Raw genomic sequence first — 21756 nt, forward strand, 5'->3', positions numbered from 1 at the left:
CAAACTAACTCCACACGGGAGTAGATTTCCAAAAATATTTTTCACTTTCTAAGTCAATTTTCTACGTGTAAGACACAATTTCCTCTTCGGATAGTGATGTTTAAGGAGAAAAAATTCAGGTGTCACTGAAACGGATATAAAAGGTCTTATTTTGACTAAATCTAAGATATTCCTCGAAGTCTAGATCTGCTGCAGCACTAATGACAAGGCACTGTCAAAACATAAAGACAAAAATCAAGGTCATGAACGCCCCTATCTATTTAAAATCAAGAGAGATCAAAGACCATAAATTATTGCTAAATGGTATTTATTTAGTAATTTGTGCATGTGTAGATTTTGATTTTCAGGATATGATTATCAAGGGAATGACTGTTAGGTATGGGGTTGGTGTTACATCCGCCCACGGGGGTAGCGGGACGAATGGACCACTTCCCGTAGCATACACGTATCGCCCCATCCCGCACAATCGTACTGATTTACATATTGATAACAACCAATGCGAGCTCACAAACACTCGACGATCACAGCAAGTTAGTACCGTATCAAAGAACAAAGCCAACCTCTCTTCATTCTGGCAGTACCGTAATATTACAATGGCTTCAGCAAACTACCTTAGTGTTCCAATGCGAGCATCTCGAAGATCTTCGATATCTTCTGTAAGTATGCTACGAAGTTTTTTGTTCTACTTGATTGATTTGCGTTAATAGCCTGCTTGTGTGCAAGATATAAAGCGTTACAAACTTCGCTAACAACTTTTTCTTTGGGGTAAATTTAAATTCTCTTTCGAGATCTTTTTCTTTATGAAATTTTCGCGTCTTCTCTCGGAAAAGAAAGATTTTGAGCTGACTTTAGAGTATCTAGAAGTATTTCAGCTATGGCTTGAATTTTTTGAGTGTCTATTGATCGGTGTCATATGCACAACAACCAATTAACTTGAATTAGATTGAATTCCACTGATGATCATTTGTGTGTGCTGAATAATCATTAAGAAAACAGCCAAAATAACTCATAATAAAACCCCGTTAACAAAACTATTGCTTATTGGAATTGTGCTTGATTTTGAGGTCAGTACAATGGATAGAGCTAAACTATATGTACAGAGTTCATAGGACAATTGAGTCGAGAATAATCCAACCACATTTTATTCAAACAATGAAAACGTTTATCATAATTTCTCTTGACGTTTGCGTCCGTAAATATTTAGACAAATTAATTGAATCTTTCGATTGAATTAGCTATGTTAGTTTGTAATATTTATAAGAGTGTTGACGGCGCTATATTAAAGGAATCACACTGGTTAGTAGTGTAAATAATGATGTTTTACACCTCCTATCACGAAGAGAAGTAAACTATGCTAAAAGAGCTGCGATTGACAAAGGAAATAGCCAGAACAAATACATGTATCTTATCGTAATCTTCCATAGCAAAAATAATATTATTGATGTCTTCCATGGGTGACAAGTTTGAAATACAAGCTAAACTAAACCAACTCTAGCAAGGTCAACGATCGTCGCCCCCCAGTGAGCTCCTGAAATCTTCGTTTACATACGCGTCCCATATGTGGTCTCATCCTTGTGTTCACGTGACAATGACGTCATCTGAGGGTGGCATTATCATTTGATGTCATATGCTCTATCATTGTCCCTTCTCATACATAGTTGGGTGGGGTGAATCGGACTTTACCTTGCTCTTCGTTTTCAAGAAAGTAAGTTCATTTTCTGTTCCCTTCTCCTTCTCCTTCTCCTTCTCCTTCTCCTTCTACGGTGGACCATAAGAGAAATGCTGCAAGTTAGAGGACTAGTTGCTGCAAAAGAGAAACAAGTTGCTTTAAATAAGAAACAACTCAACTCAAAACAAATCACAGAATCCAAGTGAAATTAAAAACTGCCGGGCAGTTAGTGCCACCATTTTATCATTGCAAGCTCAACTTTCGGTTCGCTCGAATGCAACGGCACGACCACCTATTTGCAGCAACTAGTTTCTTATTTGCCCCTTCTCCTTTAGTCTCATCCCAGAGGGACCGAAATTATTGACGGCTGCGGAGGAATGGAGACTATTTCTCCTTCTCTCAACTCATATCCATTCTCTTCCGACCCATTTACGAACAGGTAGCCCAGTAGTGTCACATTTGTGTCACCAGACATTCGGCTCTTCAAAAGACAAACTAATCCTCGATTTGACTTCATCTTCTTCTTATTAATAACAGTCGTTTTGAAATAATGTTTGCTAAAGAGATTTACGTTCATTTACTTTCATAGCGTCGCTTTTTGGGCCAATCCTAGAAGCGAAAGGCATTTAAGATCAACAAGGCATCCAAACTAACTGCAATTGGCTCAAAGCTTCACTCCTTATTGTCTCTTCAAATCCTTCAGGGAATTCCAAACAATAACACCCAAAAATATATTGACCTAAGATAGAATATTTTAATATGCCTGAACTCGTTACTTCAAATCAACGAAGCTTTAAACTAGGATATTGGAAGTCTTGAGTCAAAAACGCGCTCAGTTTGGCAATCTTTTGACCTTTCTACTCGTACATAGATTATTTAACTGGATTGACTAGCAAAAACGAATTTCGACGATATTTCGACGAGTATGGAGATTGAAGAGGTGGAGTAATGATTGTTTTACCTTTATTATTAGTTAATATGTCTGTCGCTTTTTCGAAAAGTATGGATTTTTTATTCATTTGTTGTTATTTTAATGTACAGACATCAGAGGACAGAAGAGCACCTAACTTCGACGCCTTGCGGCATGATGTAGAAGACATCAAAGAAACAATTCGACGTCTCTACAGACAACTAGATTCTTACGATGAGAAACGTCTTCAACTGAATGAAGGTTTAGAGAGCCTCAAACGAGCAAATAAGGACTATGAACTCAAAGTTCGAGACCTCCTCGACGTCTTTAAAAATCCTCCTGCAACTATTAATTTTTCTTCGTACAGCTCCAAAGCAAGTAATCGTTTGGGATCCGGATTACTGCAAAGTTATGGCTCGAATCAAAGTTCGAGGTCTTCTTCACGAAGCGGTACAAATGCAGCAGTTTTTGATGATGATTATGAGGAGGATTCGTATTATGATGATTATCCAAATGAAAGAAACTTCACCAAGAGCGTAGAAAATATTGATGATGATTCGTCGGAAGCTTGAATCCTTTATTTACATTGAACTGAATTCAATTTATTTTGAGTCTTTTGTCACTACGCAAGGCTATCCAGTCTGAACTATTCTGAAAATATTTTGGAAAAAATAAGGCCAAAATCGAGACAGTTTTCGTTTAGATATTTTTTGTAAATTTCTTAGATATCTTTGTTTTTTGAAGAAAACATTATTTTTGATACTCCTATGATTACGATATAAAAGATGCGTAACTAACGTGTAATTGCATTAAAAAAATTTTTGTTTGACATTTTTTCGTACAAGTATTAATAGCGCAGCGCAGCTGTGACGTCATAAAAACGAAAACAAAGGCGAAATTCGGACAAACAAACTTACAAGTTTACTTTCAGCAGATAATTTTCACAGCCGATCGCAGTTGATCTTAGTTTACATGGGTTATTATTGTAGCTTTAAGTAAAAATAATAAAATCGGTTCGTATAATCCTCGTAGCGGTTAAACAGAATGCAATGTTTGTCCGAATCTTTAAGCTATTTTTAGAATCAGCGCGCTGCGCTATTAAATTCATTGAAAATATCAAGAGAATGATAATTTCCTGGAATGTTAAATTGTTGAGGTAAATTATAATTGATATATCAGCTATAGAATTTATAAGGAGTTGTAACTAACTTCTTAAACTCGTTATTCGATCAGGATTCAGATAATCACTCAATCCTCACTTTAAGATCTTGGTGAAAACACTTGGTATTCACTACTGAAATGCCTTGTTAACCAGTAACTTCTTACCCCTCGAAGCGCAAAGAAGAATCCCACCGAATACTTTACGCGCGATCTTGTTCTTTCTTCGGCGTATGTGCTATCGATTTGCCAATTTCGCAAAATTAAAATGAAAAAAAAAAAAATCATCTATATACTTTGAGAACTAGCAAGGACTGAGTCTAAAATTTCTGGAAGACTTACCGTTGATAGATTTTTGTGGATTCTTAGCTTCTAATGAATTTTTGTTTGCTTTGCGCAAAATCTTGGAGTCTACAACAATGCACCAGCATTTTACTAGATCTGTTTGAAGAGCGCAACTATATTCGCGCGGGAAATTTGTATTCTCTTCTGTCGAACCCATTGCGCGCTTGAGTTGCGCCTTAAAATAACTCGCTTTTTGGAGTTTACATCACGATTCCTGCCGTCATTTGTGTAAAAATCTCAACTTAAGAATTTGCGCACGGTATCTAGACCCTAATGACGACATCACACTATCAAAGGCTCGTATCAAACGGCATCATTCTGCTTGTGCGGGATGTCGTGACTTCTGATTCTCTACCCAAACCACCACTCATGGCCTTAAAATATCTGAGTAGAAATTACTACCCTTGGTTATACCTTCGCCTTCCCGTCTCATGTAGAGATGTTGCCGGCCGGAAACACGATGTTAAATCAGGTAAGTTGCCATTCTTATCTTCACCAATAATTCCTTCGTGGCAAAATATAAGAGATTAAATCACCGTAGACAATCATTGGAAGTATAGATTTTATTGGTTATATAAATACGATGATGAAAAAATAAGAGATTCCCAGACGACAAACACAAATACTATTCTTATTTCGTAGCTAATGTAAGGGCGCTTTTCATTAAGCCGAACCAATCGGTCTGGACGGCCAGTTCTTAGAACTGGTTCGAGCCGCATTGGTCTAGTTCTTTAAGACTACTGGTGCTTACCATTTCCGTTCTGACCTATGAGACTAAGTTACTTAGTAAAAATACGCAGGTGATTATAGAAAATCTCGAGCGGTGATTGGTCAAGAAACTCACACTATCACACGATCTTCACCTCGAGCGAAAATACAAAATGGCGGCCAGCCGCTTTGTTGCTGTTACCGGAAAAAAATGCTTTTTATCTTCTTTGTTTTTTCTATTTTTGAAAGAATCACCTGTGTATTTATACTAAAACTATTATTTGCCTCAGGCTCAGTGATTATCGGGGAATATTCCCCGATAATCACTTCGTCTTCGGCGAATAATTGTTAAATATTTCATTTCGATAATTTTTTCTGTCACGCATGACACTGCATGGTAGCCTGATACTAGAGAAACCGACGCTACAAAACGTAGCGACACAACGAGGTCACAAAACGTAAGGACATTCTGCGCAAGTTAAATTCTAACAAGTTTAACTATTACTAGTAGATAGAATAGACCTAAGATAAAATGAACTACTTCTCTTTAGAAACCTCTTTAGTTTGGCGTTTGTTTTGACCATTTCGCACCGCGTATCATTCCTTTGAGAATTGCTCACTATCAATCACGTGACTTTTTGGAGTTGACTGGGGGGCAAACAAGCGGTTGACTGAGGGGCAACTAGCGGGTGTTAAGTCAAAACATATTAAAATAAGTCCTCAAACTATTGCATTTGACTATTTTTACGACATGACACCAGAAAACAAGAGATCAAAACAACCTCCAAGATTCTACAAGCCATCAAAAAAGAGCTATTACCGGAAGTGACGTCTATTGATAGCAACCTATAGGATTATTTGTTTCATTTGCATCTAAACAAAGAAATGATACTCAAGGTAATGACACGGGGTTTAAAGTGGGCAAAGCATTAAACTCAAGCTATAAAAAGGTCTATTGCCTTTGACACATTTAAGTAACTTATTATGATATCTGTTTGTTGAACGAATTGTGCGAGCCATATGATTTTTTGAGTGCAAATCAAAACTAATATTTACAGTGCATTTCAGAGTGCATAAGCTTAATGACTGATTCAACTGGCTAATGTCTATTACTGTCTAGTTTATATGAAACGAAGATGGTCCCAAGATACTTCACTATGGTAACAGCTTTTCATTGTGACAGGACAGATTCACGTGAGTCCGCCATCACTACTGGACACCTTTCACTCCCGCATGCGCAGTTGACTATGCTATAACTCTTTTAGTAATGTGAATAAGAACGTCCTGATTTACTCTGGAATTTAGGTGAATCCCCGGATGTGAGTGCCACGAAGAATCCATACTCCCCGTCCCTTGATGACGGAGAATGGCCTAGTGAGGACCGAGGTCTTGGGGATGTTGCGGATCCCATACTTTGTCGTTTCCGTCTCATTTTTTCTAGATTCCGAATTCCTGGGAATTCGGCGGAAAGTCGGATTAACTTTGGTTTGCTGAAGGAGAAGTTGGAATCCTTGTTGTTCGGAGAGCGCGGATCAAGGAAGGCTGATGAATCAGAAGTATCGTCGCTTGGAGCATAACCCAGAGAAGAAACATCAGTACTATCTTCGATACCGTTGTAAAACCCGCTTTCGGAGGCACGACTTGATCTGGGTGACGTATAGTACCCCCGGTCCACAACATCTACTTGTTGCAAACGAATAGGTTCCTCAGGGCTCTTCGAGCGAAGTGGGATCATCGGAGGGGCAGATTTAGGTCGAGTGCGCCGGTGTTTATTTGGCCCCGACACTACCGGGTGTTTAAGCACACACATCCTGGACCTCTCGTGTGGGATGCCGTTTGGCTCAACGTCGACTTTCCAACCTGCGATGTGAGATCGAGGCTCTTCAGGGTCGAAGTGATGGGTGTATTGAGTGACATACATCTCTTTCATATGCTCATGTTTAGGCATGCTGTAGTTAAGGAGCTCATTGCTGCTGTCATAGGCATAAGCCACCGCTTCTTCCTCGCACGAAATTTGTTCTTCGCCAGACTGCTGTGGTTTCAAGGTAATGTTGTACAAGTCCGGAATGGATCGCCATTTCTTGATTTTCTTTTCTTTGGGAGTCGTCCCACAGAGGCGAAGCTCGATGCGGTCTGGAAGGTAGTTCACCGACGTGATGTAACGGTTTTCTTCAGGAACTACTGAGATGAACTTCTGGATTTCTGGTCGATGGAGCGAGACTGGCCTCGGACCAGAATCCGAGCTTGCCCGGCCTCTCATCTTAGGATGTGAGTAGCTGACGTCCTCGTTTGATTTTTGGGGTGCAGAATATCGGTTTTCCTGGCTTGAATCTCTTGAATTCTTATTCTTTTGGTTGAAGTAACTTTTCTTTGGTTTGTACAATGAACCATGACTATCACCATTGATTCTTCCAGATTGTTTAGGCTTGTAGGAGTCGACGTCGTCAAAATCACTCCCCCTCGATGCGAATAAGGCATTATCCTTTGTATCTTCCTTAATGACATCTTCAAAACTATAGACCTTTTTATTTGGCGTGAATTTTCTTTCTTCCTTCGCGGTCTTGTCGTCGAGTGTGTAATCGTTCCGGTCGCGATGACCTGAGTTCTTGGTCGAGTTCAAAAAACCGTATCTTCCATATTTGTCTTTCTCGTAAGACGAAGCATCATTAGTTTGAGAGAAATCTTTCACTTCACCATTCGTAATTTTTCCTTTGTCATCTTCTTTTAGATATTTATTTAAATAATTTTTTTGTTTACTGTCGGAGCCATACTTGCCCAAGAAATCTTTCGTCTCCTTGGGTGAGGTGTTTTCACTCCTTCTGGAAGAAAGGTTCCTACCAGAGCTTCCAGTGCTTGAAAAGTCCTTGAATAAAGGGCCTTTGGTCTTAGAAGGTGATTCCTGGTCAGAATTATCTTTATCAAAAAACTCCTTAACGAAGGATTCTCTTGCTTCCTCCTTCGCCATATCACTACCATTGCTTGAGTGGTTTTGCTCACTGAAGTCTTTAGCTAAAGCATCCTTGCCAGTTTTTGCGGAGTATTCTTCAGTAGCCGTATCATCTTTGCTCGAGCTTTCCTCAGTTGAATTGCCGTCATTGCTCAAGTAATCTTTGCTATCCTCGGTAGTGCTCGAGTAATCTTTACTTGAAGAATCTCTGTTCGTCAAGTCCCTGGTTCGCCATGAAGAGTCTCCATATCTCGACCCGTATGAAGAACTAAAGCTTGACGACCCAATGTCGTAGGTCTTAGGCTTGTAAGACGAAGAGAGGCTGGAGCTGTTTCTCCATGAATAGGAGTCCGCGTAGCTTGGTCTGGAGTAAGAGCTTCCATAGGAACCAGAGCCGTAGCTTGATTTGCTTAAAGAAGAATACTTTCTAGGCTCATAACTTGAACGATAGCTGCTGTAGTCGCTTCGTCCCAGATAGTAACTCATTTTGAGTCTAAAACAACAAAAATAAAGATGTCAGTAAAAAAATCAAAGATGAGGAACTAAGTGATACTAAAAGAATCTTTCTCGTGATATTCTAAGCAGTAGAAACTACAAAAAAACTATTTGACTTTAGCGAATATCTAGTCATCCAATTTCTTCAATCAAATACGAGTAAACAAGAATAATTTGATTAGTTATTTCAACATAAACTTCTAGAAAATTCAAAAACTATAAAGTGTTATCTAAGTACATAAAAATGTTCGATATGTGTTATCATGATGAAGACTAACCACTTGCCGAGCTCTAAGAATCGCAGTTGTTTTAGCTCTTTAAGGTGTGTTTTGAGAATGACAGTGCCTTAGAGGAACGCACATTCCAGACAACCCATCGATAGAACAATTCAATGATACAAAACAAGATTTTGCACATAATTACAGCCCTATAAACACATACCCTACTAAGCTGTAGTACAAACAAGTGCAGAAATTATTTCGCAAACTTCAGAATTGACGGTGAAAGTTTCTTCTGGTTTCGCAGAAGCTTTAATTAACTTGCAGTCGAAGCCAAGGACTAACCCAAAAGAATAAAAATCGCGTTTAAATACCGAACCGAAAAAGTTTTGAAAGTCAAAACAAGAAACACCTTCGACTACAGTTGAGTAGATACAGACAGTATTAATTCTGCTGTTGGAATTTTCGAGTAGGTTTTGCGTATTGCGAAAGTCCCAGCTTAAAAAAAACCATTCGTACATATGAACAGCAGATCTTTATCAGTTTCAGAGCGAGGAAGGATCGCTAGTGCTTTCTCTGTAGTGGAGATTATAAATCTCATTAATGCAATGATGCTTTTCTTAAATGCGTTTGATCTCTTGTTTATTATTTGAAAACAGAGTCGTTGACATTAGTCAAATGAAGCGTTGGAATTTAATCACCTAATTAACGCTGCTAACTGTTATTGTCGATTTCGTGGGGGGTGGGGGTAGGGGGTGATTACTTGAATGGCGTCTCTCTCTCTCTCGAAGCAATCTGTACGAATCCAAAAGTGCTTTTCGAGAGCTCAAAAAAGGCGAGATTTTACGAGACTAGTTTGTAGCATTCACAGCCTAATAATTATCACATTACATTTTAAATATTTATATGATATTCGATTGTATTTTATACTTATTGTAATAGTCATTGATAAACCCTGCTGAGAATGGACCAATAACTATGTACTACGTAAATTACCGGTTCGTAGCTTTTGATAAACTTTTCTGGAGTTAAGATTTACCGGTTTTGGAATTTAACTTTTGAGTTAAGTAGAGGCAAGTTTTGATAGTTCGTAGTTATTTGTGATGTCATAAAACAAAAATTCTCCATCTATTAATGGATATTATTTGTCTAGCATTTACAATATGTTCTAATACCTAGGACTACTTTGATTTTTCTAGAAGGTCTGAATTTCTTTTCGATTCTAGTTTTGTAAATAGGAAGGAGAGGAAAATGAAAGAAAATCAAATCAAATGAAGAGACGTCAGTAGAAGATAAAGAAGAAAGAAAAGAAGAAGAATGTATCGTTTGCTGCTCGTAAACTTGCATTACCCACAATAAGACGAATGTTAATTGATCTTAACACACAGCCATACACTGAGACACGAACATGGGAACTTTGCATGATACAGATACGGCTTACCATAATACCCCTCAAATGTTTATAAAATTCCAATTCTATTTTAAAATATTGCATCCTAATATATAGACGAGTTATTGATTCAATTAAAACTTGTTTAGCCTCAACCTCTCGTGGGAATTTTTTTCAATCTTTTTTTGACGAAAATCAGTTGATGAATAAGATCGCGTAAGCCTTCAGTTGGATCCTAATTGAGTTTGTAACAAGCTGTAATGTTGAATGGAAATAGTACTAGTAGTACTTGCGCTCATATTCTTAGAACATATTTCGATACAAAAGTTGTGTTCAGTTTGGCTACTGGTTGCTGGATTTCAGTTGGAGAGTATTGAACGCAAAACTCCGGTTGAAAACTGAAATCTTCAAAAAATCTACTGTGAGCAATTCTCATAAAGGTTTCGAATTTTGATCACATCTTGTCATCAAAGGCAACTTCTAAGCCTTTGTTTTAACTTAAACTGTATATCTTAAAACAAATTAAATAAACATTTTGAATTTTATTTTAAAGTAAATAGCATTGTACAGTACCTGTTCGTGCGTCGTATCGACTTCTAGCTCGGGTAATTGCAGTGGAAATTGAAAACAAGTGCTTTTACTAATCGAGCAGTAGTTAATGCAGTAAGGAAGTGATTGACAGCCTTAAAGCGAATTCACATTGAGTTATCCCACGTTGGGTTATAAGCTCTTTTCACCAAAATCACTTGGCGTACAATTAAGTTTTTGTTTTTCTATTCAAAACCCAGCTATAAAAAAATTTGTCATTCACTTAAGACCGTCAATAGTATGACTATACTATGCTAGCACCTACCGAGAGAGTTTGAAGTACAAGTTCTTGTGCAAACGAAGCGAGAAGGAGCAATGGAAAGGCCAATATAGAATACTTAGTCTCTTCCAGCTTTAGTCAGTTGGAACGTCTAATTTTCCCACAGACACCAGCCGTTTGAAATATTTATTCCATATTTTTGGTTAATTATAAATGCAACAACGTCTGTATGCTATTGTTTGGGAATTTGTACAGCTCTTCATTGCTTTCATACTTTGTAAACAATACTGTATTGAATAATGATTGTTTTGAATTCAAAGCTGATAATTTCCTATTTCTTTGGGCACAGGAAATTCAATAATGACTTTTATCCAAAGTACAAACAATTAAGCTAAGTACACTTAGTCCTTGCAAATATTCCTTTAACAATTCCACTATACTAACGATTTTGGCGCCAAAACTATGCAAAATTATAAATTGATATCAAAACTAGTCAAATAGAACAGAATATAATAATATATTTTATCTATCTTCCAAGAATGTCATATACGTCAGTAGGTTATTGTCATTTTAAGAAAAGTTGTTTGGGAGAGTTCAGAACACTCTCTACCAATCAAGATGAAGGTTAGCTGAGATCTATTTTTAGACTTGGTTGTTGTGGTTGCGGTCATAAGACGAGTTATGTAACAATCAAATATTATTAACGTGTAGAAGATTCTCTAACGGATATTAACTCACGTAGCAATCAAATGTCAATCCCTGGAAATTCTCTTAGGTTATTATGTTCTTTGATATCAATTTTTTCGCATCGTTTCTAGATCCCTCTCAAGCTATATGGTCGAGGAAGACTGGATCAAGCCGACCCCAGAATTATTGACCTAATTTCAATGTGAAATTTCCAAAACTTAACTAAACTTGTGGTTAGATTATTATATCAATTCCTCTAATTACAGCAAAAGCCCACCGCTGTCACCATTTTATCAGCGCGCCATCATTTTTGCGTGAGTATAGTTAATAGGATAAATATCAACTTTGCCTTTTTTCGCACCAGCCGCAAACACCTTTGAAAAAATTCTCTGCTAAACATTTCCAATTCTTTGCGTCTATCTTGAAAAACAGTTATTTTTCTTATACTTAAATTTATGCTCAAACGATTCATCTTTTCAGGATCCGACTCAGTTGCATGGTTCTGCACTTCACGAGGAAACAGACCGCGACAAATGACCATATAAATAGCAATTTTTATGAACACTTGAATGGACGCCGGAAAATTCGTCTAGTTCCACCATCCACCTAATTTCTCTAGCTTATTCTCGCTACTTCAGCATAATTTCTTCATACTTCGCAAGTATGGTTCATAATAAGTTTTTTTTGCTTGAATGTGTGCTTTTTATTCCTTTGAATATTGAATAAGCATGTATTTTAATAGCGATTACTGAGATTTCGAGTGCTCATTTCGGGACCAGTTCGTTAGCTCAGAGACACTAAATAAAACGTCTGCTACTTCATATATTGAACGAGTACGAAAAAAGTTTCCGAATTAAGTGCGTATTCTGTAGCCATAATAAGTTCCAGATAATGATAATGCATTCTTTATTTTACAAATTAGTTAAATTTATCCTCGAAACGTGCCATGCATATTTATTGGCTGACTCATTGATCTCAGTTTATTTCATCAAGTTTGTTTTTGTCAATTTTGAAGTTTCGTCAGTTTTTGCAAAATAAATCGAATTCAAGTTGATGTGGATTTTCCTGTCGCTTTGAATTCGCTTCTTTTAGTATAATCGTTTTTGAAGACTGAGTTTTTCCCATACATATTAAATACTGTTGAGAAGCCAGAAAACTGCACTAGAAAATAGCTCAAAGACGATCTTTGAGTAGTATTTTCCAGCATTTATTTGGCTTTCCAACAGTATTCATATGCCGGAAAAACTCAGTCTTCAAAAATAAATAAAATGAAACTTTGTATCAATAATAATACCTCGAATACAAACAAAACCTTGAGATGATTGAATGTTTGTGTCGCGGATTATTCTAAATGGAATTTTTAGCAGACGACATCGGAAAAGAGTCATTACCATCGGAATATTACTAAATTAAAACCAGAAAAGGCAATTTTCTATTCGTTTTCTAAGCCATATCAGTCTCAAACCTTTTTTTTTCTTCTTTTTTTCTAAATGGATATATAAAGGATTTTGATTTTAGAGCCAAATTTTTCACCCATTTTGTTATTATATTGGAGTTTCTTTTCCTTAACTAAAATAATGGCTGCAGTGTGTTGACAGGTAGACAGTAAAATTATTAGATTTCGATGGATGACTGAGTAGTGTTAAACCAATAATGAAATATTTTTAAATGTAAATAGTCGGTGGCCCTGGTGCAGACATGCATGCAAACGGAGTTTATGGACATGGCCATGGTGTGACGACACCCGTAGAGCATCCATAGTAACGCGAACGAAACATATACTTAGATCACTTTCCAAAAGCATCCAGTTAAAAACAAATTAACGTCAAAAACTGCGAGATATATTTCTTTTATTAGCCGTAAGCATTCAAGTAATGGCTTTGTTTTGTTTGTTTGTTGTTGTTGTTGTTTTTTTGTTGCTGTTCTACTCACAAAGAAAAGAAAATCTATTTTGTTTGCTTACGAAATATGCAGCTGGATGAAAGGATTTGGTCTAAATCATAAATTTTCTTACACCAATTTATTGCTATTTCCTTTCGTCTAATTTCAATTATCAAAACATCTGTCGATAGACTCCTACTGAGGATTTTTGGATGAACAAATGAGGAATAATATAGTAAGTGCAGTTTACGGTAAAATTCATCTTCTTGCTCACTAAATACAACTCAGACGTTAATGTAATTGAAAACTAAACTTAAAACGTGAGTAACTGGAAATAGTATTACGAGAAAACATTCTTAAAATACCTATTTTAGAATTTGTGATGTAACTTGGTACCAAAGCGAACGCTCACCTTTCGATTTAGCGCGGGAAAACTTGTTATGTCGATGATAAAGACTTGATAAAATATATCTTTCCCAGCTTGTCTTTAGAAAACTTGTCTGGCGGACAAAATGAGCTTGTGTACTCGCGGAACGTAGTTAGAGTCACTCAATTTTACAGCCGCCGCTTTTACACATATGTAAATAGAGTAAAGAGGCTATGGTGAGTTCAATAATGGCAGATGTAAATGAGGGAAGGTTTAAGTGGGTGATAAGACAATACATTCAGACGAAGGAACCAATAGAGTAGGTTTATTGCCTTGATGGATTAAGCCAGTGCTTGGAAATTTGAAAGTCAAACTTTTACTACTAGATCTGCTTTGTTTTTAGTCTGATGTCCACCAACCTCGTGTGGGTCTGTTTTGAAGTGCTAGCTGCTCGTTTTGAACGCATAAAGACGGTTGCATGGCCTCAAAAGAAATAGGCTATTTCAAATCAAAAATAAAGTTAGTTCTCCAAAATAATTGTCTCCTATCCTTAACTTATTTATTAACCTGACAAACAGAGTTTAAAGTTCAAGTCTGTACATTTTTTCTAGTCAAACATAACTGGCATAAGAGCTTGACTGAAAGGTCCGGAAAAAATAAAAGCAATTCGCACTTTGAAAGGCGATTAAATGAGTCGAACGTTCAATGGTATAAGATAAGTATTTGCTTTACTTACTTTCTATTTTTTCTTTAATTGACAATGTACGAGTTCATTTTTCATTGTTTTCAAGTGTGAGCACTCGACTTTGAAAGTCCCATGACAAGACACACTTTGTATTGGCTTTCCCAGGTTGCTTTTCTTTCTTTATTCTTCTCCTTGTTCTTTTGGATTTTATATTTGTCTTTTCGTCACGTTTTCTTTCAAATTTCCCTCATTAAACACTATGGACAATATCCTTGTTAACTCGAGATAACTCCATTTCCTAACTGTTTTTGTACAAAACACTTAACCAAAATGTAAACTTTTTGGAGCCTTAAAATTTTAATTGCATTGGTAACTGACTTCAGTTTGAATAGCAGTTTTTACACCAATAACCTGTGAAACTTGAATGTCATATGCATTAGTTTGGTGAATTAGAAATTTTAGACTTTTATTTTCAGTCAGGGCATCTATTTCAAACTCATCAGTCCTTCACCTTCGCATTTATAGGCTAATTTATAGGCTATATAAAAAGATGAAAAATAGTTTGAATACGAATCTTGTGCATGTAGCATTACTGGTGAAGTTAAGTGTTGCTAAGCAACTAGAGAGAACGTATCTTTTCGCGTTTTCCTTTCAAGGATCTTCTGTCTCAACCCAGAAACCACTGCGCACATCTTGTAACAGCCAATGATGTTTCAGTTTCTCAATAAACTAGTAATTTATACCAATAAGAAGCCGTTTGATTTAGTTATTTAGGATATTAGTTTGCAATGATAAAAAGCAACTTGATAGTAAAAAAAAAGTCATTTCATAAGTAAATTCTTCAAAGAATAAATTAGGTCATCAGTCATTGCTGTAAACTATTTTGCTCTGAGAATTCGCGCTAATAGCCTTTCCGAGGTTGAGTAAGGGATCGGACTGGCTCGAGTTGACATTGCAGTGTATTTTGGGACTGTTTTAGGGAACGAAGTACACGCCATCTTGGAAATATGTCCCCTAAAACAGCCCCACAATGCACTGCAATATTAACTCGACCCAGTCTTTACCTAACTTAACCTCGGAATGGCTACTGGACAACTTCAAACAAACAAAAACAAAGATGATGGAAAAAAGTTTGTCTTTCTTTGACGGGTAAAGGTGATCCATTTGCCGTTAATTAATTCATCTTTTGTTGTAATCTCTTGTGGTGAGCTGTTAATATCAATCGATTCTAACAAAGCTTTATTTGTCCCTTTGGCCCCTTGGATGCCCCATAAGGGACCGGTTATTTTTTAAGTCGGAGGGGGGGGGATGGAGAAGAAAATGTTTTTGATGCAAAAATTTTTCCAGACCCCTACCTAATAGCATTGATGTTTTTCGGGTACCCCCCCCCCCCCCCCCTCCCTCTCAATAGTTTAAAAAATCCTCCTAGTCCCAACAATCTTTTTGACCTTTGAAGGCCCCCTTGGAAGGCCCTTATTTTCTCCTCCCCCCTCCCTCCCCCCTCCAACTTAAATAATGACCGGTCCCTAATAACATTTTATTCTGACAAACGATGCATTTCGCGCCTAGAATCTTCGAAATCGCGGGCTCAAACAGTGAATAATAACTAAAAATAAGGAGAATTGCTGACTCTTCCAATGATGCAATACCGTATCAGAGGTTAATATCGTTCCGTGTCTGTTTTAATAATATGCTGACTCATTCTTGATTTAACAACAAACGATGATCATCCTCGACTGATTGCAATTGTTTGGTCTCTAATTTTACTGAGTACTAATCACATCTCGCAGGGTTGATTAGCAAGTGACTTTAAAACTCGACGACGCGCGGAATAAAAATAGAAAGGTACACACACTGAAATGGCGTGATGGTTTAAAGTCCAACTATGTAAATAAATTAAAAAATATCGGCGAAACAGCTGAAAAAAACATTAAAACGTTGGCCAAGTAAACTTGCAGGTTTTTTGCGACTTTTAAATTGGTCTTAAAATCGTATAAATGTACAGATTTGTTCAACAACAATTATCAAGGCGACATGGTTTGTTTTTAAAGAAAAACACCGGCTAAGACACCCTTTGCGTGTTTACAAAGCTAAGAAAAGGAGAGCCAATATTATGAATACTTCTGAAGTCAAGGAAATTAGAGGTTGCTTTTGGAATAATTTGCGCGCTTGAAATAAAATATTCTTATTGGTATGGGAACTTGTTTAGTAAGTAATAAGAGATATGATTCGATAGACGGAAAACAAAAGCAATATATTGCGAAAGAAATATTTCATACATGTTAGTGCAGATGGCCTGCAGTGACCTTGGGGTCTCACGATGGGAACACGTGGTTTCGCATCACCAAATCGCATTGAATGACCTAGAAGCTTTTCACTCACGTACTGAACCGACTTAAAACATCAACAATAACAAATACAAAACCACGTTTATATTTCAAAACGTATTTATTTACAAACCCTAGTAACTAAGCTAGTTGGGTTCTCCTGCAACAAATCGACGTTTTTCAGATCCATTTTGAATGTCCATGAACATAGAAAATTGATCAATATTTATAAATACCATTTCGAGACAGAGTTCAAGCATTTTTTCATTTTTCTCTTCACATGAAGAAACGTCATATTTCAAATATAAAAGCTTACTTCTTAACTGAACAAGATGTTTTGAATCAGATCTGAACTTTCTGCAATATTATTACGTCATTAATATTTTTGTTTTTAGCTAGCTGCGCGCGATCAAAACGTTCGAGAATTCGAAATTTCGCTTTGTTTGCGTTTACAGTTATTCTAACAAGACAGATTCCTACGATCATATTAAATTTGTTACAGAGATCTACTAAAATAGTATTGTATAGAAAATATGAATTAATTATGCCTCTTTTATAACATGCCTGGTTGTATGACGATATTTTGCACAACAAACCTCGACTTTGCTAGAAGAACTAGCCACTACTAGCTTTAGTTTACCCTTTATATATTCGTGATTTAAGTGTAGTTGAAACAAGAAAGGGTGTTAAAACTCTGTCTCTTTTGCCACTGCTTCTCTTTCCGCTTCACAACGTATATTCTCCCTCCTTGCTTGATCGCGATGTTTTGTTTTCGTTTCACCGGTGCTTTTGGTACGCTCGGCAAACTCGACACAAAACAAACTCCGCTTTCTTGCGATCCTGTAACCCTTTTGATTGCTTGACTTGAGAATTATAAAAATGGCCAGCTTTGGAGCAGTTTATAATATAGATATTCCATAACTTTTAAATTTTATCCGAGGAATAATAAGCTTGTCAAGTCTGAGGAATAACCTCCGTTGCGCAACTGTGCCATCATCTAACTGGCTCGTTGGTATTTTGGTTGGAAGATTGTTGTGCTTTTTCAGACGCACGAAGCTTGGAGAAGGCAATAAGAGCTTCAGGGAAGTTTGGTGGAGTTGCTGGTGTATTAGCTGGAGTGACGAGCTGTGTTAGAAATGAAATATTAAGACAGTCATTCAATATTGGTTTACATCAACATATGGCCGACATCGAAAGTTCGGAGCGGTTTGCAAACGAACGATTCAAATTCCAATCGAAATATTTTCTTACCGAATGATTAGAATGAGTAGGAATAGCAGCCTCTTGAAAGAACGTACTAAGGGCAGTCTGAAATAAAGGAATATGAGTTAAATTAGCAAGAAAAGGAGTCGATCGCCGGTTAAACACGAACAAAATCAATCGTAAGAAAGCGAAACAGGACCTCAACACACACACACCTGAAAATCCCAATGTTTGGCTTGTAAAAGCTGCCAAGCTTGTTCTCTAGCGCACCCTGCAACCATTACGAACTGATTTACCATTACTTCTTCTCGAAGTGTGTCCATCGTGGTAAAATTTGGGTTCTTTTAGTATTTTTTGGTGACCAAAACACACAATCAATCTTGTGTTGATATCTAAATCGAAACCGAACTCCAAGACTTGTTTTGCTGGTATCACGTGCTCAATGACGTCACCCTGAAAACAAACCCTCTGATTGGTCCATTTCGATCAGCAGCTGTCAAATATTTGACGTTGCTAAGACTACGGGGCTTTTTTGCCACGAGGGAAAGTTCAAAATGGCTGACTCAGTTCTTTGTTTTGGTATTCTCAAAAACGAAAACAAATACGCCCCCATATTCCAACAGGAAATACCGTCCATGCTTGGACACGTTGCAAAATGAAAGGCTGAATCATTTTCAGAGTTGAATTGACTTCCGCTTAATTTTCTGATTGAATGTTCATGTGACTGAAAAACCTCAAAAAATCATGAACACGTGGTTGTGGTCGCCTCATGAGAAAACACGTTCTTCTACGACTACAAAATATTGACAGCTGCCATTATTAAATATGCTAAAGACAACCCAAAATAAACAATTCTTAGTTTAAGAAAACTCTCATTATTTTTAATTTCTTAGTCAAAACAGAAGTTAGAGAAGAGATAATATAGATCATCCTTTTTTCCCCTAAAAAATAATTAAATCTTGAAAACATTATTTTTGTGATTTTTTGGTTAATTTTTTTTGACAAGTTGCTTGTCGAGAGCCAATCAGAAGGTGAGAAAAGTTCGCGCCAAATCAATAAAAAATCGATGAGTTTGTAAGTTTCTGGAAACCATATTTTTATCAACTTTCACATGTATTTTTTACACATTTGAGTTGAAAGTAGTGGCTAATTTTCCTACTTAAAACGATATCTGGTTCAGAATTCTTCGTATTTTCTCTAATAGCTGAGAAATTTGAAATCGCGAAAGAAGAAAGGTTAAAAAAAACATGTCTTCTTCTCCCAAAGAGGTGTTGTTCAAGGATTTCGCCAACGAACACAGAAGTAAACTATCTGAAAAGTATCCCTTCCTTACGAACCAACAAATACAGGCAAAACTAAAACAGTCATGGCAAAGAGTCTGCCAAGAAAATAAAGATATGGTGATGAAAACCGATCGATCGCCAAGGAAAAGTTCAAATGCAGGTGAAGTCGAGTTTGACTTTCAAGTAAAGTTTTGTTAGTTATACTATAAAATCATTGCTAAACATTGGTTTTACACAACTATCAAATTATATATATGTTGGAAAACTGTTAATGTTTCACATATTAAAAAAAGAGAGAAGAAAATATTTTGAAAGACGTACATAACTTTGCAAACTTCAATTCTCAAAACCCCCATCCATATTTGGGCGTTTTACAATATCCAAATAGTACGTAGCATGTAAGCTTGGTGATTCGTTTCTAAAGAAATTTAAGCTTGTTTAATACTAGAATTTTTAAACTCACTACACAGTTGAAGGCACGAAAAGTCCAAGAAGTTGCCGGAAACGTCTTTCTTGGTGTAAAGGATCTCCTTCGAAGACTGTCTGTGGGAGTAGCAAGTCCTTGGAATCACCAGTATCCACTGAGGTAGATTCAGGTCCCTGGTATGACGAGGTGTCCATAGATTCAGATACAGATTCACCAAGAAAAACTCCAGAAAATTTCTCAGGTATTCTGCTTTTCAAGAAGGGCACTACATATGGATACGAGGACCATAGAGGCAGGGGGCTTTAGAGGCTTACCCCCCCCCCCCTCCCCCACGTTTCTGTCAATGAACTAAACATATTGCAATTGTCCCTCGAAACCATGGGACTGGAAAATGTATTATCATATTATCATGCTGCATAGTAGAGTGAATTTAGTTAAACTGTTGAATAGCTGAAATCACATAAATTACTAAGATTTTTGGGGGGTGGGGGGGAATACGATGATACAATCATCTGTCTCTTCACTTATTCTCTGGTAAAGTAAACCCCCAGATTCACATGACTGTTACTTTGGCACGTATTTGCTATTTTAGGTGATGACAACAGGTGAACTATATTATTCAAGTTCTGTAAATTTATCCAACCATTCAACAGTGTGACTAAGTGCACTTCAATAACAATAAAAGTTAGCACCAACAATGATGACAAGAATGATAGAATGGAACTAAGAAAGAATATTAGAAAATATAACGAAAAAATGACAACAATATTAATTAGAATAACAATTACAATAATAATGATAATAAAAACAATAGTAATAACAATAGTAATAATAAAAATATTAATAATAATTTTTCAGAAGATACCGTCAAAGATGTGATTGACCACAAATTAAACGTTGAAGACCATAAGCATTCTACAGATAAGGAATCCAACATTATAAAGGTAATAACCAACAAATATCTTATCATTTTAGCTGCATGTAGTATCTAGTTTTCAACTTTTTAATCTTATATTTATTTTGGTAGACTGAAACAGTGGTATTTGAGCTGTCTCATCCATCAAAGCTGTCGCTAGAGAATGCGGAACTATGTACAGTTCAAAGTTCAAGGTATTTAATGTGACATAGTCTTGCCTATGTCTAGAAATACAGACAATAAACAGTGTAAAGTCACAAACACTTTTAAGTTTAGTATATTAATTTTTTTTTTTTTGCTTTCAGGTTATTATCAAGTGAACAAAAGAAGGGAGATAGTAATTTTAATTTGATGTTTGATGAGGAAGAGAAAATATTCCTATAAGATATGAAACAAGTCCAACAGTTAACATTTTTTCCTTGACATTAATACAATAATAATAACCAAGGCTGTACATGTTGGTATCTCAAACTGTTGAAATTATTGTACCAGATTATCAATGGTATTAAATGCTTTCTTTCATTAAGATAATAGAATTTTTTATTGATTTACAAGACTAACAAGTAAGTTTTGACACACAGCCAAAAGTTTGACAGACATCGACTTCCTCAACTTCTAAGAGCTATTGAATGTTTCAGAGTGTAATACATCTGAGAATTATAGAGTCAAAGAAAAGTATACATGATAAATCTTTTTCGCTATTATCTCACAGATGTGCTGATTAAAAAAATGATAAAGTTATTTATTTTATCATTTTTCGATAAGCACATCTGTGAACAGATGTGTTGGTCAGAGCTACCAGGAATAATTAGCATAAAACACAGGAAACCCATTGAGTTGATGTTACTAAGATTCTTAAAATAAAGCAGTGGTTTTTGCAAAGAAATTATTAATTATAATGATGTTATCCATTATAAGGCAGACATTTTCCAATACTACACAACGTCAACTCCCCACCCTTTGGAAATTCCACTTCCCCTCTAAGGGATTAGGTATGGATATTTTCTGGAACTTATTCAAAATACATTTCCTCAAACATTCACCAACTCTTGGAAATTCCAATCCGTTTCTATAAGGTGTAGTAGGGATATTTTCTGAAACTACACAAAATACCCTCAGCCCCTACCTATTGGGTGTTCCAACCCCCCTCCATAGGGTGGAGGTAGAGGTATTTTCTGGAACTACACTAAATAGCCTCAGAACCTGCCCATTGGTTGTTCCAATCCCTAGCAAATATACATTTCCTAGACCCTCCCCACCCCTTGGAAAATCCAATCCCCCTCCATTAGGCAAGGTATGGATATTTTTTGGACCTACAAATTGTGTGCTTGC

The 21756-nt window shown here is 36.6% G+C and overlaps 4 protein-coding genes across 10 annotated transcripts; 2 read left to right on the forward strand and 2 right to left on the reverse strand.

Annotated features, from left to right (window-relative positions):
• Positions 1-335: 335 nt before the first annotated feature.
• On the forward strand, positions 336-3757 carry LOC116295093 (uncharacterized). Of its 2 annotated transcripts, none has more exons than XM_031702810.2 (2): positions 336-656; positions 2711-3757. In XM_031702810.2, exons 1-2 carry the CDS (start codon positions 351-353, stop codon positions 3149-3151), a joined length of 747 nt encoding a protein of 248 aa, XP_031558670.2. In that variant the 5' UTR covers positions 336-350; the 3' UTR covers positions 3152-3757. The 2 variants fall into 2 exon arrangements, with proteins under 2 accessions (XP_031558670.2, XP_031558680.1); XM_031702820.2 differs by lacking the exon at positions 336-656 and adding an exon at positions 2396-2609.
• An 873-nt stretch (positions 3758-4630) lies between these two features.
• Positions 4631-19640, reverse strand: LOC116295117 (uncharacterized). 6 transcript variants are annotated; one of them, XM_089026150.1, is made up of 2 exons: positions 19545-19640; positions 4631-8230 (listed from the first exon to the last, which is right to left on the reverse strand). In XM_089026150.1, the coding sequence occupies exon 2, from the start codon at positions 8221-8223 to the stop codon at positions 6052-6054; it is 2172 nt and encodes a 723-aa protein (XP_088882276.1). In that variant the 5' UTR covers positions 8224-8230; positions 19545-19640; the 3' UTR covers positions 4631-6051. The 6 variants fall into 6 exon arrangements, with proteins under 6 accessions (XP_088882276.1, XP_088882275.1, XP_031558724.1 ...); XM_089026149.1 differs by lacking the exon at positions 19545-19640 and adding an exon at positions 13629-14055; XM_031702864.2 differs by lacking the exon at positions 19545-19640 and adding an exon at positions 10694-10827.
• Positions 16698-18219, reverse strand: LOC116302066 (UBA-like domain-containing protein 2). The gene is made up of 3 exons (XM_031711264.2): positions 18014-18219; positions 17847-17903; positions 16698-17720 (listed from the first exon to the last, which is right to left on the reverse strand). The coding sequence occupies exons 1-3, from the start codon at positions 18119-18121 to the stop codon at positions 17589-17591; spliced, it is 297 nt and encodes a 98-aa protein (XP_031567124.1). The 5' UTR covers positions 18122-18219; the 3' UTR covers positions 16698-17588.
• On the forward strand, positions 18798-21674 carry LOC116302064 (uncharacterized). The gene is made up of 5 exons (XM_031711263.2): positions 18798-19241; positions 19552-19749; positions 20367-20452; positions 20536-20618; positions 20730-21674. The coding sequence occupies exons 1-5, from the start codon at positions 19046-19048 to the stop codon at positions 20806-20808; spliced, it is 642 nt and encodes a 213-aa protein (XP_031567123.1). The 5' UTR covers positions 18798-19045; the 3' UTR covers positions 20809-21674.
• Positions 21675-21756: the final 82 nt, after the last annotated feature.

This window comes from Actinia tenebrosa, unplaced genomic scaffold (assembly GCF_029948245.1).
Source record: "Actinia tenebrosa isolate PJP-AT-01 unplaced genomic scaffold, QUT_ActTen_1.0 PGA_scaffold0__85_contigs__length_37466705, whole genome shotgun sequence".
NCBI lineage: Eukaryota > Metazoa > Cnidaria > Anthozoa > Actiniaria > Actiniidae > Actinia > Actinia tenebrosa.

What these genes read in the sequence shown, in the direction of transcription:
- LOC116302066 (XM_031711264.2), bottom strand. Translation starts at nt 18,121, where the DNA reads ATGGACACACTTCGAGAAGAAGTAATGGTAAATCAGTTCGTAATGGTT. An exon ending in CCAAACATTGGGATTTTCAG is followed by an intron (nt 17,904 to 18,013) that starts GTGTGTGTGTGT and finishes CCTTTATTTCAG; the next exon opens with ACTGCCCTTAGTACGTTCTT. An exon ending in CTACTCATTCTAATCATTCG is followed by an intron (nt 17,721 to 17,846) that starts GTAAGAAAATAT and finishes TTTCTAACACAG; the next exon opens with CTCGTCACTCCAGCTAATAC.
- LOC116302064 (XM_031711263.2), top strand. Translation starts at nt 19,046, where the DNA reads ATGTCTTCTTCTCCCAAAGAGGTGTTGTTCAAGGATTTCGCCAACGAA. An exon ending in AGGAATCCAACATTATAAAG is followed by an intron (nt 20,453 to 20,535) that starts GTAATAACCAAC and finishes TTATTTTGGTAG; the next exon opens with ACTGAAACAGTGGTATTTGA. An exon ending in TGTACAGTTCAAAGTTCAAG is followed by an intron (nt 20,619 to 20,729) that starts GTATTTAATGTG and finishes TTTTGCTTTCAG; the next exon opens with GTTATTATCAAGTGAACAAA.
- LOC116295117 (XM_089026150.1), bottom strand. Translation starts at nt 8,223, where the DNA reads ATGAGTTACTATCTGGGACGAAGCGACTACAGCAGCTATCGTTCAAGT.
- LOC116295093 (XM_031702810.2), top strand. Translation starts at nt 351, where the DNA reads ATGATTATCAAGGGAATGACTGTTAGGTATGGGGTTGGTGTTACATCC. An exon ending in GAAGATCTTCGATATCTTCT is followed by an intron (nt 657 to 2,710) that starts GTAAGTATGCTA and finishes TTTAATGTACAG; the next exon opens with ACATCAGAGGACAGAAGAGC.